The sequence below is a fragment of the Microcebus murinus genome, chromosome 19 (genome assembly GCF_040939455.1).
Source record: "Microcebus murinus isolate Inina chromosome 19, M.murinus_Inina_mat1.0, whole genome shotgun sequence".
Taxonomy (NCBI): domain Eukaryota; kingdom Metazoa; phylum Chordata; class Mammalia; order Primates; family Cheirogaleidae; genus Microcebus; species Microcebus murinus.
The window spans coordinates 782,971-800,033 of NC_134122.1; the positions used below are offsets into that span (position 1 = coordinate 782,971).

The 17,063-nt window shown below is 62.9% G+C and overlaps 1 protein-coding gene across 2 annotated transcripts in view; it reads right to left on the bottom strand.

Annotated features, from left to right (window-relative positions):
- Window positions 1–15,899, bottom strand: part of LMF1 (lipase maturation factor 1) — a 62,404-nt gene extending 46,505 nt beyond the window's left edge. The window contains exons 1-3 of one of the 2 annotated variants that reach the window (XM_075994923.1): window positions 15,672–15,899; window positions 8,931–9,240; window positions 1,464–1,474 (exon numbers count right to left, since the gene is read on the bottom strand). In XM_075994923.1, the coding sequence (XP_075851038.1) occupies window positions 1,464–1,474; window positions 8,931–9,240; window positions 15,672–15,864 (514 nt within the window). In that variant the 5' untranslated portion in view covers window positions 15,865–15,899. The remainder of the gene's footprint in view (window positions 1–1,463; window positions 1,475–8,930; window positions 9,241–15,671) is intronic. The other variant, XM_075994922.1, reaches the window with a different exon arrangement.
- Between the last annotated feature and the right edge of the window lie 1,164 nt (window positions 15,900–17,063).

The window sequence follows — 17,063 nt, forward strand, 5'->3', positions numbered from 1 at the left end:
GGCCGGCGCCCCACCCTGACGAGGGTGTGGGGGGATTCGGAGCGGACAACGCAGCTCCCCGCCCACTGGCTGACCCTCCCTGCAGTGACTCGACACCAGGCACCCAGTCCGGGGCGGCCACCACTGCCCCTCTCCGCCCTGCGTGGGCCACGGTGCGCGCCTGGCTCGCTGCGCAGAGCCCGATGTCCTGGCAACAGCTCAGAGCTTGCTGCACCCGAGAGCCGGGCCCCTCCCGGAGTTTGCTAGGAAAGAAGGCGTGTTGGTGTGCACGTTGGAGGGGATTTGGTGCCACACACATTTCAGTCGCTCCTCGAGGAGGCCGGGCCTTGCGCAGGGCGCGGCGGCACCTTCTCACGCCTCTCCTCCCCTCCAAGCTCACCGAAGCTCCTTCCCTTTGACACGGCTTTGTGCAACTAACACGCTGTGTGACTCTCGGGTTGTGAGCAGTCGTGCCGGGCTCCCAAACCGAGAAGGAGCTCCCGACACGGCCCTCCTCACAGACAGGACGGCCCAGGGCCGCACGTCCGGTCGGTCCCTGCGCCGCCCAGCCGGAGCACCCAGACGCACCAGGCCTGAGACGCTGTTGCTTCGGACGGTTACCTGCCTTTTAAGGTGATTAAGAATCAGGAAATCTTTTAAATTTATATTCGAACACATTCTGATGTTTGTTTCTTTAGTAGATCCAAACTCCTGACACCACTGGTCCTCAATGCTTAGGACTGAAAATACGTAAGGAACAAACACGGAGAGAGTGGCTGTGACGTGAGGGCACGGTTCCGTGGCCTGAAGCCGTGGGCAGCCTGGACGAGACGCCCCCACCCCACCCCCAGAACCGAGGAGAGGCCGAGGTAGGCTGGTCCCGAGGCCTACTACACCTGTGCGGCCTTGCAGACGAAAGCCTGCTTCTTCCACTCCCTCAGTCTGGGAGGGGTCGTCGGCTCACAGGCCCACCCTGTGCCCCAGGACCTCCCGGAGGCCTTGGGCCTACCTGCTGCACACCCACCGTCCTCCTCCCACCATCCCCCATTGTCCTCTTCCCACCATCCTACCCCCACCGTCCTCCTCCCCACCATCCTCCCCTACTGTCCTCCTGCCACCCTGCCAGCACCCTCCGTGCCTGGGCTGGACACCTGAACCTGCCCTACCTGACGGAGCACAAGCCACGCTGCCCCTGGGCCGAAGGCTCACATGTGCTGGGGGAGGGACGGCCCGGGGCTTCACCCCAGGGAAGGGCGGGAGGTGACACCGCTGGGGTCCCGAGATCGCACAACGCAGTCGTCCCAGGCACTTTCGAGTTTCCACCTGGGCACTGGCCGCTCCCTGGGCGGGAGCCGGCTCAGGGGACGCAGCGGCGAGCCCAGGGCTCAGCACACTGGGACGCTGGCGGCAGGAGCCCGAGAGGTGACAGCAGCGGGGAGATGCGTGCAGACACCTACGACACGAATGTGGCGGTTTTCACTTACCGAAAGAATACCTGAAAAACAGGAAAAGAAAAATGTATTAAAATTGTGGCTTGCTTTGACCAAAGACTACGATAAGTTCAACCCCACGTCTCCCCGACAGATGAAGACCCCACCCCACCGTGGGCCCCGGGACAGCGGGGTCAGCAGGGTCAGGCAGCTGGCGAGAGAACCCCTGCTAGGCGCTGGGCCCAGGAGCCCCCCATGGGGCGAGGACACAGCGACGGTGAGTCGCCCACATTCGGACCCCCACATCCTGCAACACTGGGGACTGCGGTCACACGCGGCCCACCAGCACCAAAGCCCACCTGGGTGCGGGAGGAACACCTGCCCAGCCACCTCGACCGGCATGGGCCCAGCTCTCGGCACTAGAAAGGGGCACACCCGCAGGGAACCCCGAGACGGGGAGCTCCGCCAGCCCAGCCAGACACAGAAGGCCCCGCAGATGCGACTCTGTTTCAGGAAGGGCCCGGAACAGGCAGCCCCAGGGATGGGCTGTGGGCCAGTGGCTGCCAGAGGGAGGGGAAGGGGGCTGAGGTGGGCTGAGAATGTTCTAGACTGAGGTACAGTGAGGGCTTCAGAGCCCTGTGAATACATAAAACCACTGACCAGCCCCTCCCATGCTGGACTTTGGTGTGTGCACTGCACCTGGGAGCCAAGGGGGGGAATGGGAGTGGGGGATGGGAGGTGGGGGATGGTTGGTGGGAGGTGGGGGGATGGAAGATGGGGGATGGGAGGTGGGGGATGGGAGGTGGGGGATGGGAGGTGGGAGATGGTTGGTGGGAGGTGGGGGGATGGAAGGTGGGGGATGGGAGGTGGGGGATGGGAGTGGGGGGATAGAAGGTTGGGGATGAGAGGTGGGGGGATGGTTGGTGGGAGGTGGGGGATGGGAGGTGGGGGATGGAAGGTGAGGGGATAGGAAGTGGGGGATGGTTGGTGGGAGGTGGGGAATGGGAGGTGGGGGATGGGAGGTGGGGAATGGGAGTGGGGGGATAGGAGGTAGGGGATGAGAGGTGGGGAGGATAGGAGGTAGGGGATGGGAGGTGGGGAATGGGAGGTGGGGGATGGAAGGTGGGGAATAGAGTGGGGGATAGGAGGTAGGGGATGGGAGGTGGGGGGATGGTTGGTGGGAGGTGGGGGGATGGAAGGTGGGGGATGGTTGGTGGGAGGTGGGGGATGGGAGGTGGGGGGATGGTTGGTGGGAGGTGGGGGGATGGAAGGTGGGGGATGGTTGGTGGGAGGTGGGGGGATGGGAGGTGGGGGATGGGAGGTGGGGGGATGGTTGGTGGGGGGTGCAGGAAGGCAGGACATGGGACTGGCAGTGCAGGGCTCTGACACACGCCCAGGCGCCGCCCCACTTTGAATGCATTTGTGGTGCTGTGGGGGGTGGGGAGGAGGAAGGAGAGGGAGGAGGGAGGAGGACAGAGTGTTGGCTCTTCCACAGCCGTGGCAGGCGGGCGGATGCCCACGGCTCTGGAGTCCTCGTCAGTCACCCTCCCCTGGCAGGACCACACAGGTGCGGCAACACGACGCGGGACGCGCCTCCCACGCCAGAGGACGGGAGCCAGCGAGTGGCCATCCGTGCAGCCACAGAACGTCAGCTGGCATCTCCCACAGGGTGAGGGACAGACAGTGGTCTGGACACGGCTCCACTCCCAGGTGACCACCCCAAAGCAGGGATTCACCTGCTGGGAGCCAGCGCCTTCCCGGAGGACGGGCAGGTGCCTGGGCGGGTGCCCACCTCAGTGTCCCACCAGGAACAGGCGACGCGGGAAACAGACACACCCACGAGAAACCCTGTTTATTTCAAAGCGACGCATGACTCTGAAATCGTCATAGAAGGTGAATGTCGCAAAGCGAGGGACACAGAAGAGATACGACAACTAAGCCCACCACCAGCCCCAGCCTGGAAAATAAACGTCATAAAGATTGTTCCAGGTCAGATAACAAAACCAGCAAAGGAGCAGGAGATGAGGTCACAGGTGGGTCCACGTTGAGCGTACTGAGGGTGATTCCCGTAGGAATGTAAAAGAACATTCTCAGGAAACACACCCCGAAGAGATTCACCGACCACGCAAAGTGGCCGGAGCTGCTGTTCTGAGCGTCTGGTCCTCACAGGGTTTGTTTAGTTGTTCTTTCGAGTATTAAGAGAGCCATGTTGAACCTCCAACCATAACTGTGAATGTACATGTTTCCTCCTTTAGTTCTGTCGATTTCTGCTGCGTGTGCTCTGTGACGTGGTGCAGTTCTGACGCCCAGACGGCCACGCTGGCCACACGCTGCCCCGGCGCTGACGCTGAGCTCCGGGCAGGACTTAGGTGCTTCGGACAAAGGCGTCTGACAAACGGTGCCAACACCCAGCTTCCCAGCAGTTAAGCAGCAGGACCCAGCGGTGGCCCTGCTGACACGGAAGAGGCGGGGACAGGCCCTGGAGCACCCGCTGTGCAGGGCGACCCTCCGCCCAGAGTCCCTGGACCTTGTGAACAGACAGCTCGGGCCGTTTGCTCATCAAACCCGTCTGCGCCCTTCAAACACCTTAAGGTGTGGCGCGGCCCCAGGCCCCCGAGACGGACCTGCAGACCCGCGGGGAGCAGGTGGGGGATGCACGGAACCTCACTTTGTTTATCCTGGAGCCAGAACAAGTTTTCCATACTTGCTGGTCAAAAACGGGGCGGGAAGCGCAAGCCACCTGGCACTGGCTGGACGTCCCGCGGCCCGGCCTCTGCTCCGGCGCTCTTTGAAGTGGAGCCGCCGCCCCTCCCGTCTAGGAAGGAAGTGCCCACGGCAGCTCCTCTGCAGGAAGGAGGACCCCCGAGACACCCCGACTTCCGTCCCAGTTTCTAGAGATAGTCTTTTCTTCCTCCAGGGGGTTGGGAAGGAGAACAGGGCGGCTGTCTGGCCATCGCGGACGGCAGCAGAGGAACCCCCAGGGCCACTGCCAAAGCAGAGCGCAGACAGAGGGACCAGAGACAGCGCTCGGGCAGAGTCAGCGCTCACTGGAGAGACAGGAGCAGCGACGGGGTCTCCGACGCTCTGCAAGGCCCTGCTGTGGAAAGGCCAGTTCTGATCAGAGGTGGGTCCCTCTTTAGAGCCATTTAAACCGTGTGTGGTGACAGCCGTTAAACCCTGGCTCCATCCTCTCACAGGCTGGTGCTCCCCAAGACCTCTAAGTTCCTAGACCGAGTCAGACATCCAAAGCACTGAAACACGTGTGAGGCCACGCTGACATGCACGGAGAGCAGGCCAACAGGTAGACAGGGCCAGGGACACAGCTCCCTGCAGAAGCGTCCTCACCCCAGCAGGCGGAGCCCCCAGGCCTGCGCACAGCTGCACAGACTCCTCCCAGAGCGCCAGACGCCGGGCGAAGTTGCTGTGTGGAGAAAGCCGCCAGCACATGCCACGCGGGCCGGGCAACGTCCTACGGGATGAGTCCTGTGGGCAGCGGGCACCCAGCACCATGTGAAGAGGAGGCTCCGTGGCAAACCACCGACAGCCATGGCAGTTGTGCCCAGGCAGGTCGGTGGGAACGTGCCCTTCCCTGTGCCCCAGCCAGCGGTGAGCACCGACCCCAGCACATGCCGGAACCCGTCCTGACTGCACGCGTGCGGCCACGGAGAGGCCTCGGGGAAGAGCCAGTCGTGGGCGCCAGCTTCCTGCCCTGCCCTGCAGGAAGGTGGCAGTTGATGACACCCTTCTCACCCAGCGTGCTGCCACCTGTGAGGAACGCCGGCCTCGAGGCCAGCACAGCCACGTGGGCGGGGTCGCGCTCACCCACAGGTGCCTGTGTGCCAGCTCCTGTCCCCTGCACAACCCCCCGGCACTGTGCTGTGCCACCAGGGCCAGGTCATGGCATCATCAGCCTCCGCTCCATGCAACAGCTGGGAAACGGGGTTCCCAGGAAGGCAGACAGAGCCGAGTTCTCAGCACGTCACGAATTCACTGGTGTCCTTGATGATACTCGGTCTCATCACACAGGGTGTCTGGCCAGTCAGAGGGGGCATGCTTGGACAGGGTCCTGGCTCTGGCTCCCACCTGTCTCCCTCCCTGACAGACACAAGAGCTGCCTGGGACCCCCGCAGCTGCCAGCCCATCAAGAGAACCAAGCTCAGCCGAGCCGCCTGGCCTGGAAAGAGCCCTGTAGTGACAGGCAAGAGAGTGACCAGACCACTGACCAGCCACTGACCAGCCACTGACAGACCACCAACCAACCACTGACTGACCACTGACCAGCCACTGACAGACCACCAACTGACCACTGACTGACCACTGACCAACCACTGACCAGCACGGACAGACCACCAACTAATCACAGACTGGCCACTGACTGACCACTGACCTGCCACTGACCAACCACTGATCAGCCACCAACCGACCATTGACCAACCACTGATCAGCCACCAACTGACCACTGACCAGCCACTGACAGACCACCAACTGACCACTGACAGGACCACTGACAGGACCACTGGCTGACCACTGACAGGACCACTGGCTGACCACTGACAGGACCACTGACAGGACCACTGGCCGACCACTGACAGGACCACTGACAGGACCACTGACAGGACCACTGACAGGACCACTGGCCGACCACTGACAGGACCACTGACAGGACCACTGACAGGACCACTGACAGGACCACTGGCCGACCACTGACAGGACCACTGACAGGACCACTGACAGGACCACTGACAGGACCACTGGCCGACCACTGACAGGACCACTGACAGGACCACTGACAAGACCACTGGCCGACCACTGACCTGCCACTGACAGGACCACTGACCTGCCACTGACAGGACCACTGACTGGCCACTGACCGGCCACTGACTGACCACTGACCGGCCACTGACCACTGACAGGCAAGACCACAGCCTAGACCACAGAGCAGCCCCGGCCAGCATGTGGCATTACTCTATCAAGTGGCTGTCCCCAGGACAGGGGGGTCACAGGGGTTTTAAAGATACGTTAAAACACAGAACGTCTCTCAAAAAGGCCTTCTTTATTGAAGAAAAGGGAACCCAGAATGGCCCCTGACCACCCCTAGCCACACACCCTCAGAGACAGCCCCGTGACCCGTGCCACCGCCCCTGTCCTCGCACATCATCACACCAGGGCTCTTCCAGCCACACCCGACGCTGGGACGGGGCCCCGGGGTCGCCAACGCGCACCACCAGGCCGAGCCCCTGTGCCTTGGCGCCTCCGCAGAGCGGGAGACTCTGAACGCTGTGGACGACGGTGACCCCTACGCTGGGACTTCATCTCGGCCTCCGTCTGATCCGGGAGAAGCAGTGGACGGGCCCCCAAGAGGTGCCAGTTCCCGGCAGGGCAGGGACAGGCCTCCAGGAACCTGTGCGGCGGAGCGCGCGAGCCGGTGGGTGGGCGCGTCCCTCCCGCTGTGCCGCTGGTGAGCAGCCACACCCGCCCCACGTGGACGCGCGCCAGCAACGGCGTCCCCCGTCTGACAGCTCAGCCCTGCACAGGCTCCTCTCTCCACTTGAAATACAGGGGTGTAGGAGAGATTGCGTCGGACTTTACCTTTGAATTTGGGGTAGCAAGAAAGAGGAAGCCTTTCTACTTGCCGGCCCCCCCAGGCGCGATGTCAAGGTCACCTGTCCGCAAGCTTCCGACACCCCGAAAACTGCCACCCGCCAGGGAGACCAGGCTCCAGGGAGCTGAGAGCACCTTCTCCGTGGACGGCCTGCGTCCAGCTGAGCACCTCACCCGGTGCGTGGCGCCTGTCAGTCCGGGCCCCCGGCCACACACGCCTGGCCCCCAGACAGGACCCGGCGCCGCAAGCGCAGGCGTCCAGCAGCGAGGGCAGGTCGGCCACTGTCTCCACCGAGAGCCTCTCCCGTCACGTTTCCACCCCAAACAGCGCACGCGCCGCTTCTGAGAAAACGCACCTCCGTTCCATCTGGCTTTCGGGAGCCCAAATCAATCTGAATCGTGTTTTTGACATTCCCAAGGGCAGGGGAGCAGAATGTCTCTTCCAGTGAAGAAATACAGGACGATGTTCTCGCCCTGAGTGCTCCGCCGGTCTCCAAAACCTCAAACGTGGTTAATCTTTCCCGACCCACACATCCCAGACGTGACTGGAAATGCTTTCCAAAGTCAAACCTGCAGTGCCTGCAGCTTCTCCCGGTTGCTGAGCGGGGTGACGTGGGGCCCGAGACTCGTGTCGGGCCAGGAGCTGCCGCCATGCGCCAGCCCTGGCGCTCTCAGCTGCCGTGACTCCCACCGGTGTCGCTGGGCCAGGGCAGCTCAAATCTCCTCCTCTGGTTTGGAGTAAAACCGCAACGGCTCAAACACCAGCAGCCTCCAAGAGTCACAGGGAAAGGCAGCTGCGCTGTAAACTTCCGCGCGCACCGCTCGGGGAGACTGGGAGCGCAGACGCTGGTCCCCGAGGCGACAGCACCCTGAGAATGCAACGTGGGAGGGCTGCGGGGCGAGGAGGCTGCCTCACCACAGTGCATGGCCACACGGCAAGTGCGGTGGCCCCCAAGGCAGCCAGACGGCCGGGCACGGCGCACGCACCACGGCCTCCTCACCACGCAGAAGCCGACGGTGGCTGCGCAGCAGCTCCCATCTCCACCCTCACGGCTCAGAGAGAACGTGATAAACCACATCCATTCCTCTCCGGGAAACCAGCGCAGTCCCGTACGGGCCGAACGTCATGGTGTTCTCCTTGATGTGCTTTTGGTCTCGCGGGGACACACGTCTCACAAATGCCTCATGAAGACACGCCTGCGGCCCAGTAATGGCTGCAACAGCCCCTCGGCGCTCCTTGCGACGCCACGCAGGTCAGTCTCCTGCTGGGCACCACGCCACAGCGGGACGGAGCTGAGGCGTTCCTGAGCGCCTCCCTTGAGCCTCAGAGCTGCGCCTGGCCCCCACGGGCGGGCGGCTGGTGCGAGAGTGCACAGGGGGCCGGGACAGCGGGGGCGGGGCTTGCGGGGCCCAGTCTGCCGTCCTGCAGCCCCTTCACGTCCACCTCCCACACATCCACACGGACAGACCCCAGCCCACCTCTGGTCTCCATGGACACGAGGTCCACTCGTCCTGCAAGGGGCAGGCCTGACCTGTGACCCCAACACTGTGCCTGGGACTGGTGATGGTTCCTCTTGAATAAGGAAGGGGCGAGTACAAGGGCCGGCCTCAAAACCCAGCCCCCAGGGGGCTGCCAAAGCCCACCCCTGCCTCTGCCTCCCCCAGTGGGGACGCGCCACTCCAGCAGGCCGGGGTCTTGTTCCCCAACATAACAGCTCCTGCTGTCGGGGTGACTGGCCACCAGCAGGCCCTATCACGGCCTTGTGAAATGAGAACGTTCTCCTGAATTAATCTAAGACGAAAGCATGTTCGGGCTCCACGCCTGCCAGGAGACCAGGGAGTGAGTTTCGCAGGGACAGTCCCCAGAACACCGGGTGGCGGCAGCCCTGCACTGCACGCTCCCCGCCCCTGCCCACTTACCAGACCTGCCCCACGTTGACCAGGGACAGGTAGAGCACCCAGAGGGCGGCCATGAGGACCATGTTGGCGCAGCCAGCTATCAGGACGAACGACGAGATGCCCAAGCCCAGCAGCGCCAGGAGGTCCAGGTTGAAGTTCATGTCTGACCAGTCCAGCAGCCAGAAGACGGTCGGGACGGAGCTCAGGGCCTCCCAGCCGCGCCGGCCCTGGAAGTAGCGCTGGATGTTGGTCAGGTACACTTTGCAGGGCAGCAGGCCCCTGTTGCCAATCAGCTGCTTGTTCTGCTGGAGAGCCACCAAGAACGCCACGACTGGAAGAGAAGGAGGACAAAGGGACTGTGAGCAGGACAAGCCATCTGCGGACACTTGTCAGGCGTGTGGGGGCTTGGCGGGGCGGGAGGAGGAGGCAGAGTCCAAACTCCGGACTCGAGTCAGTATTTTCTCAAAATCTCAGGGGAAATACTGGAAAACCCAACCTGGGGAAGACGTGTTATATGCGTGTTTTCTCTACCTACACATGCATGTACATAAATCAGATGTCGTTCACATAGCACACGTGCCTGCTGTGGCCCTTCTCAGCAACACAAGAACGCCCGGCCGTGAGGCCCGCCCTGGCAGCCACACGTAGATGGACAGTGCCGGCTGCTTCCAGCGGAGCCCAGGTCATCTGTGTATGCATGTGCGCATGTACACGCATGTGTGTGTGTGCAAATGTATGCACATGTGTATACGTGTGCGCACGTACATGTGCACGTGCCTGCATACTTGCATGAGTTTGTGTGCAAATGTACATGAGTTCGTGTGCACGAGTGTGTGCGTGTGAGAGCGTGTGCATGTGGAGCGGGAGAAGCACAGACGGCGGCTGGCCAGCCACTGCACACTTCACAGCCTGGCCGGCCCTAACCCCCGTGGGCTAGGGCTCCTTCCACACCAGAACCTCATTAGCAATGGCTCAGCAGCCAGAGCACGGTTCAAACTGCAATGCCACAGAAGAAAGGCAAGATTTGGTGTCACCAGTCTAAGTTTTAACAAGTAATTCTAAGACAAGACGCATAGGAAACTTCCTACTTACCAGGAAGAAATGAAGAGAGATTAGACTTAGGTTCCAGAGAACAAAAGTATTTCAGTCTGCACTCATGTTATAAAAATAGCGAAGTAGAAAGAAGAGCGAACGTTTCAAAACACCACAGGCTCCCAAAGCTGAGCCAACCCACCCAGCCCCTCAGACAGGCACAGTCACTGCCACGGGAAGGAGGGTGGCGGGCCGGGCCCTGGAGGCCCTGCCAGCTGTCACCGGCCTGGGACCGACCTGGGAGCAGCGATCAGGAGACACCGTGTCACCTAAGCTGTCTCAGCGAGGACAGCCTGCAAATATTTGCTCTAAAAATCACAGAAAGAAATCAGTTCTCTCTTTTTCTTTCCATTTCAGCCAACATGCCATAAAATCAAAACAGAATCATCTCAGAAATGCCATTCTCTGCTGGGTGGTTTTTATTACTGTGGTTAAATTCCAGGCCTTGGCACGAAAACCTCGAACACACTCCTTGTGAAGGCAGGTGCTGAGGAGCCCCGAGGCCGGCGCGCTGTTTGCTTTTCGAACACGCCCGAGCCTCCTACAGAGGACTTGGAAAGCCAGGTGGTGCGTGTCGTGTGGCTGGCAGTCAAGCGTCCCGAAGACGGGGACACGCACTCACTTCCCACGAACTCTCAGAACCACCGAACGCTCAGACCAGAACAGAAGAGCGGGACCCCAGCCATTCCTCTTGGCTCCATTCCCCTCAAATTTTCCAAGGAGCATCTGGGAGTTTGGCAAACACAGCGCCACGGCTCCACTGGCCGAGTCAGTCCCGTCCGGGTGCCGTCGAGAAGGCGTGCCACAGGGGCTCGGGTGAGGCTGGATTTACCTCCAGGAAGCACGAGACGCGCCAGCGCTTCCCAGAGCGCCTTTTAAAGGCGCCTCGCCGTACTCAGACGGCAACTGTGGGTAGAAGCAGCGGAACCCCGCACGACACGTGGCATACACAGGACGACCTGCCCCGAGAGACGCAGGCCTCACACACGTGTCGAGAGCCCGAGGGGCCGGTGACCACCCACCGGAATCTGGGCAGAACGTCTCTGAGGCCCTGCAGGAGTCGGGTTTGGAGAAGAAACTTGCCCAGGGGCTGGAGGGGAAAACGTCAGGGCCCCCTCCCGCCGCGTGGGCGCGCCTTCTGTTGCCCAGCTGCGTCCACGTCACCCAAGGACCACGCCGAGCAGCGGGCTGGGAGGGAGGAGCCCACTTTCTTCTCTGTTTATGCTTCATTAAGGGCATTTTCCTGGTTCCAGCCCAAGCAGGGCACGTGAGCGGTCCCCAGCCACCGTGCCGCAGGGCCCCGCCGGGCGGCGCTGCTTGGTGCAGACTCGGGGCTTGGAGGGAGCGGACGCAGCGAGGCCAGAAGCTCGTCCAGGGCTGCGGACATGGCCTTGAGACTGAACGGTGCCCTGAGGCTCCCAGGGAAGAACAGGAGCCTCCTCTCATGACGAGGAGTGGAGCGCGGCACCGCACAGCGCCAGTCTACAGACCCACACTGGCCGTCTGCACAAACACCTCCCCAGCTGGAAAACCGTGTCCTGAACGGTTGAACATCCAAGGAGACATCCTCTCGCTACACTCGGGCACACTCAGCGACTGCCCTCGAGCCTCTCCCTGCGCGTCCTGCTCTGTTCTCGGGGACACACTCCACCTCGCAGGAGTCTGCCCCAGTCTCCCCGGTGGCCGAGCCAGCCAGCTGTCCACCTCCTCGTGACAGAACCGTCCGGGCGAGAGACGTGGCCAAGGTCACACAGCCGGGTGTGGGGGACCAACTCTGAGCCTCGCAGTTCCCACCAATCACAAGCTTCCAGAAAGTTCTCTTCAGTGAACAGGCAATCCAATTCCAACCGAGTGTACTTACATTATTTCCAAATAACTTCTCAATACCAACGTGGCCTAAACACCTCGCCGACATACGACGTGTAATTCTCATCAACAGCAAACCTGTCTGACTCCCGCCCATGAAAGAAGGGCGCAGAGGCTGAACCGGCCTCGCCCTGGTGGGTCTCTCACGGCACCACGTGGCTCTTCAGGATGGCGGCTTCCACAAACGCAGGAGCCGCCCGGAATCCCACCAGCTCTGCCCCAGCTGCTCTGGGCTGCCGAATGCGGACCTTCCTCCACATCCTAGAAGGGGGTTTCCAAAGGGCCCCGGCGCCAGGGGGCTGCAGGCTGCAGAGCAGCTCTTCACTGGACACGCCTCTCCCTGCAGGGCCCAACCCTCCACCACGTCTTCAGCCCGCCGTCTACCCCGTCAAGCCCCTGCAGAAAGAGGCTCCGCACTCTGGGTTCATCTCTAAGTGAAAGTGAGCACCGGCGTATCCAGCCCCGTGCACGGGCTCCCAGCAGCGCGTACTGCTCTGCTGACGGGTCCCTGCAAGGCTCCAGGGGTACGCCCTGCTAGCCCCACTCTTCATTGGAGAAGACCAGGTGGCACTTGTTAACACAATGGCCATCTGGGGGGCTGTCACAGGGCTTCCTGGCCAGGCTGCTCTGCCCTTCATCCCCAGCCACTCTGAGTGCAGCCCTCGCTCTTGGGCTGTTTCCTTGTCGCACACAGGGACAGGAACAGGCCTGGCCATGGCAGGTACCAGCACCCAGATCCCACGGCCCAGGCCTGGAAGTCCTGTCACGTGAGATTTTACTCATCCAGATCCAGCCTCTCCTGGCGGCAGCAACTCGTGCGCAGTGGGCGGGCAGTGTCAGGTGTCCACTGCCACCATGGCAGGGCGGCCACAGTCCTCCCAGGGACCCTCAAGGCCTGAGAGAGGAAGCTGGCGTTTGGGAGATGTGGGCTTCCCTGTAGCAGAACAGGCTCCGGCCCCCGCGGCATCAGTGCAGAAACCGTTGCGTGCACAGCCTGAGCCGTGTGCAGTGGCTGCTAGGGAAGGACCCGGCACCACGGACACAGAACCCGGCGGGGGCAGGAAGAAGCCTGTTGCTGGCAGCCGGCCTCTCAGGTCTGGCTTCATCCTCACCGGGCCTTTCTGTGTTTCTGAAGCAGCCAGGTCCCCTGATCTCTCTGTCTTTATCATACCCCTTTGGAGAGAAGCTGCCTGAGGTTAAGCTGCCTGAGTTCAGTGTCTTTCAACAGGAGTTTCCACAGAACAGGTTTGGCTGTGTGTTTCATTGCAAATATTTCAGTAGCCAAAAATGTTGTAAAACTCAACCTCCAGTGAAATATCTGGAGAGCCCCTATGGCATCCTGGAAAAACCCTGGAATTCTGTGGGACAGGGTGTGGCTCACGGTCCCAGTAAGATCCAGAACTTTCCAGAAAAAGTTAAATGCAGGATGACTATCAGCTTGCACCAGGCCTCAGCCAGAAAACCACACCCCTGGAAGGTGGGAAATCGGTTCCTTGATACAGCTGAAAAGCACTGATTCCACCCCAAATATACTCACAAGACAGAAAAAAAAATGTCATATGTCAAAGCAAACTGCTCCACGCTGGGCACCGGGCTCAGAATACCCGCTTGACCCAGGAGCTTAACGTCTAATGGAACAGAGAGTGCCGTGGCGATCAAAGGCAGCCTCTGCTCCTGGCGAGAGCCCCTGGGCGGGGCGCACAGGCTGCGCTGGTGCAGCAGAGCCGCTGGGGCCCCTGCTGCGGTGCAGGCTCTCCTTTCAAAGGCCTATTCTCGGATTCACTTCATCCTGACTTCATCGTTTGCCTAGTGACAGCGCAAACTTTTGGAATGACTGTTTAACACTGCAGAGGACGGAGCACCGCTGGGGAGAACTACTGCTTGGTACAGCTCCAGAGGAAGGTGCTCCAGTGCACCGCACGCGCCTAAGCGGAGGCCCACGCAGGCAACCCCGCAGCACCCCGATGGTGGTGACCCCATCTCTGTTCTGCACTAGCAGGTGGCCCCAGCCTCCCCCTCCACAGGAATAGCCAGCCAACCAGAGCCTCTGCCACGGGACCCTCCTTCCGTGCGAGCGAGGAGAGCAGGTGAAGAATGAGACAGACGTCCGTCCGATGCCCACAGCGGACAACCGTGCTGGGCGGTGCCAGCCCAGCCCCTCTGCAGCCTCCGCCCGCCCTGGCCAGCGCCATCTCGCCTGGCTCTCCCCCCACTGCCAGGCCTGCGTGAGAACCGCAGGGTTCAGTCTCTGAGTCTCTGTCACTACCGATAGGCTGGGCTTACGAAACATTTATTTGCATATTCACTAATGTCCCCGTGACCACGGGAGGGTTCCCCTCCAAACCAGACTTCTGGGTTTTAGTGCACTGGGTGGGAGGGAGTTGGACAGGTCCGGAGGTTTTGAGCCTGAGCTGACTTTTCTCCGAAGCCTGGCTGGAGAGTTCTCAGGGGGCGGGGTGGGGGGATCAAATCCCCGAGGGAGGCATCAGGCTGACCCCAGTGAAGTCCTTGGCCCCTCGCGCCTCCCCACCCAGCCTCCTCTTGTAATCCTCCCCAAGGCGGGGTGAGCATCTGGTTGAGAATGTTAAAGAAGAGCCTAGAAACTCCAGCCAGTCACCTTCCACTCAGCACTGGGAGAGGGAGGGGAAGGAGGAAGGAGGCTCCCAGATTTGGGGAAAGAGTGGGAACTTCTCACTCCCTTCCCAGCGGGGCTGCCCTGTGCAGTTGGGCAGTAGGCACACGCAAACCCCGACCTGATCACCAACCAGGTGACTCCGAGGTTCGAGGTTCGGGACAGGGGCCCTGGGGCCGCCACCGCCACACAAAGCTGCACTGTGCCAACTTTGGGGAGCACCAGGTGGGGTCCAGGAGACGACAGCGGGCGGGCGGGCACGAACGGCAAAGAGGACCGTCACTCCTAAGTGACCAAGTGCAGTCACTCCTAAGCGACCTCATCCTACCCTCCCAGGTCTCCTGCCCCCTTCGGCCTCACCTCACCCAGATTGTGATAGGGAGGGGGCGTGCGCGGGGGAGGGGGCAGGGAGGCAGTGCGTGGAGGGGTGCGCGGTGCGTGGGGGCGGGGCGGGGTGCAAGGCTCGGAGGTGCAGGGCTCAGAGGCGCTGGACTTGCGGGGGTGGGGTGGGGTTCAGAGTTGCAGAGCGTGGGGGGCGGGGCGGGGCTCACAGGTGCGGGACGTGCGAGGGGAGGGGGCGGGGCTCAGTGGTGCGGGACGTGCACGGGGGGACGGGGCGGGGCTCTGAGGTGCGGGGCGTGCGCGGGGGCGGGGCGGGGCTCTGAGGTGCGGGGCGTGCGCGGGGGCGGGGTGGGGCTCTGAGGTGCGGGGCGTGCGCGGGGGGCGGGGCGGGGCTCTGAGGTGCGGGGCGTGCGCGGGGGCGGGGCGGGGCTCTGAGGTGCGGGGCGTGCGCGGGGGGCGGGGCGGGGCTCTGAGGTGCGGGGCGTGCGCGGAGGCGGGGCGGGGCTCTGAGGTGCGGGGAGTGCGCGGGGGCGGGGTGGGGCTCTGAGGTGCGGGGCGTGCGCGGGGGGCGGGGCGGGGCTCTGAGGTGCGGGGCGTGCGCGGGGGCGGGGCGGGGCTCTGAGGTGCGGGGCGTGCGCGGGGGCGGGGCGGGGCTCTGAGGTGCGGGGCGTGCGCGGGGGGCGGGGCGGGGCTCTGAGGTGCGGGGCGTGCGCGGGGGCGGGGCGGGGCTCTGAGGTGCGGGGCGTGCGCGGGGGCGGGGCGGGGCTCTGAGGTGCGGGGCGTGCGTCGCTGCTGACGCCGACGGGAGCCCGGGCCTGCCCGGCACTCACAGTAAACGAAAGCCAGGGCCTTCAGGAGCACGATCCTGGTCAGCCAGAAGGTGCCCGGGCGGAGGCGGGCCGGGCTGTCCGCGGAATCGCGGCCCTCAGCGGGCGGCGACCCTGGCGCGGGGTCCGCGTCCCCGGTTTTCCGCTTCCTCAACGACGTCTCGGGCGCAGCCATTGCTGGGCTGGCGGCGCGCATGCGCGGAGAGGGACGCGCGTCCGGACGCCCCGCCTCCGCCCGGGAGGCCCCGCCCGCAAGCCGGACGCCCCGCCCACAGCGGAGTCCCGCCCCCGCCGGCCTCTCGGGCGCAGCGGCGGGGAGGGCGAGCTGGGTGCGGGAGGGGCGCGTGGCGACCCGGCGCGCTGCTGCCCCGCGTTCACGGACGGGCGCCGCTCCCAGCGCGCCGGGCTGTGGGCCCGGGCCGGGCTGGGCCTGACACCGCCGGAACCCGCCCGCCTGGAGCCCCGACCCAGGCGCTGCCGCCGCATCGGGCCGAGGCCCTTGATGGAGGCCGTGCAGGGTGACTCCGCACTCTGACCTCTGACCCTGACCTCTGACCGGGGCGCGCAGGCCTGCAGCGGGGGCGGCGGGCAGGGCCTCTGGCCCCTAGGGGTGGGGGTCCCGGCCCCAGAATGGGACACACTCGGGGCTCTCATAAGGAAATCTTTGAGGTGTGGTTTTTATGTTATTTATTTGTAAGAGCCCTTTACATATGAAAATGCTGCGCTTTTGTGTATGATGCAAATGTTTGTCCTGGGTTTGTTTTTGTTTTTACAGCTTGTCCCAGCCTCTCAATTTCATTCCCAGTGTTTTGACATAAATTATTAATACTTGTCTGATCAAATGATCCGGCTTCCTTGCTTGTTTAATTATATTTTATCCACCACAGTGTGAGCCTCAGGAGGGCAGGGACTGGCTGGACACGGGCTCTCCCAACTCTAGCCCAGCCCAGCGGCTGCAGGGACCCCTCCCCAGCCACCCGCCGGCCTGCCCCGAGTTGGGTGACAGTGTACGTGGACAGCTCCCAGTGTGACCTCAAGTTTCCTTTTCTTCTCCACGAAGACCCCTCCCTGGGGAGCCCAGCTGCAAGTGGGTCGTGTAAAAGGTATAGCAGTAGGTGGAGCACGCGTGTTCGAGCAGAGCAGTGTGCACCCCAGGACGGCAGGAAGTGTTAGCCCAGCCTGCACCCTGCACCCCATCCTCCCACGGGACCCACGACCCGCACCTCCCCGCCCCTCACGCAGCCCCAGCTGCAGGACTTCTGGGTCCCTGCCTGGATGCCAGAGCTGCTCAGGGGACCGATGGCCAGCAGGGACAGCTCCAGCATCAGGTGTGACCCTGGGTGCTGCATTTCAGGTGGGGGCAGCCCTCATAAAGGGCCCCTTTGTTCCCAGCGT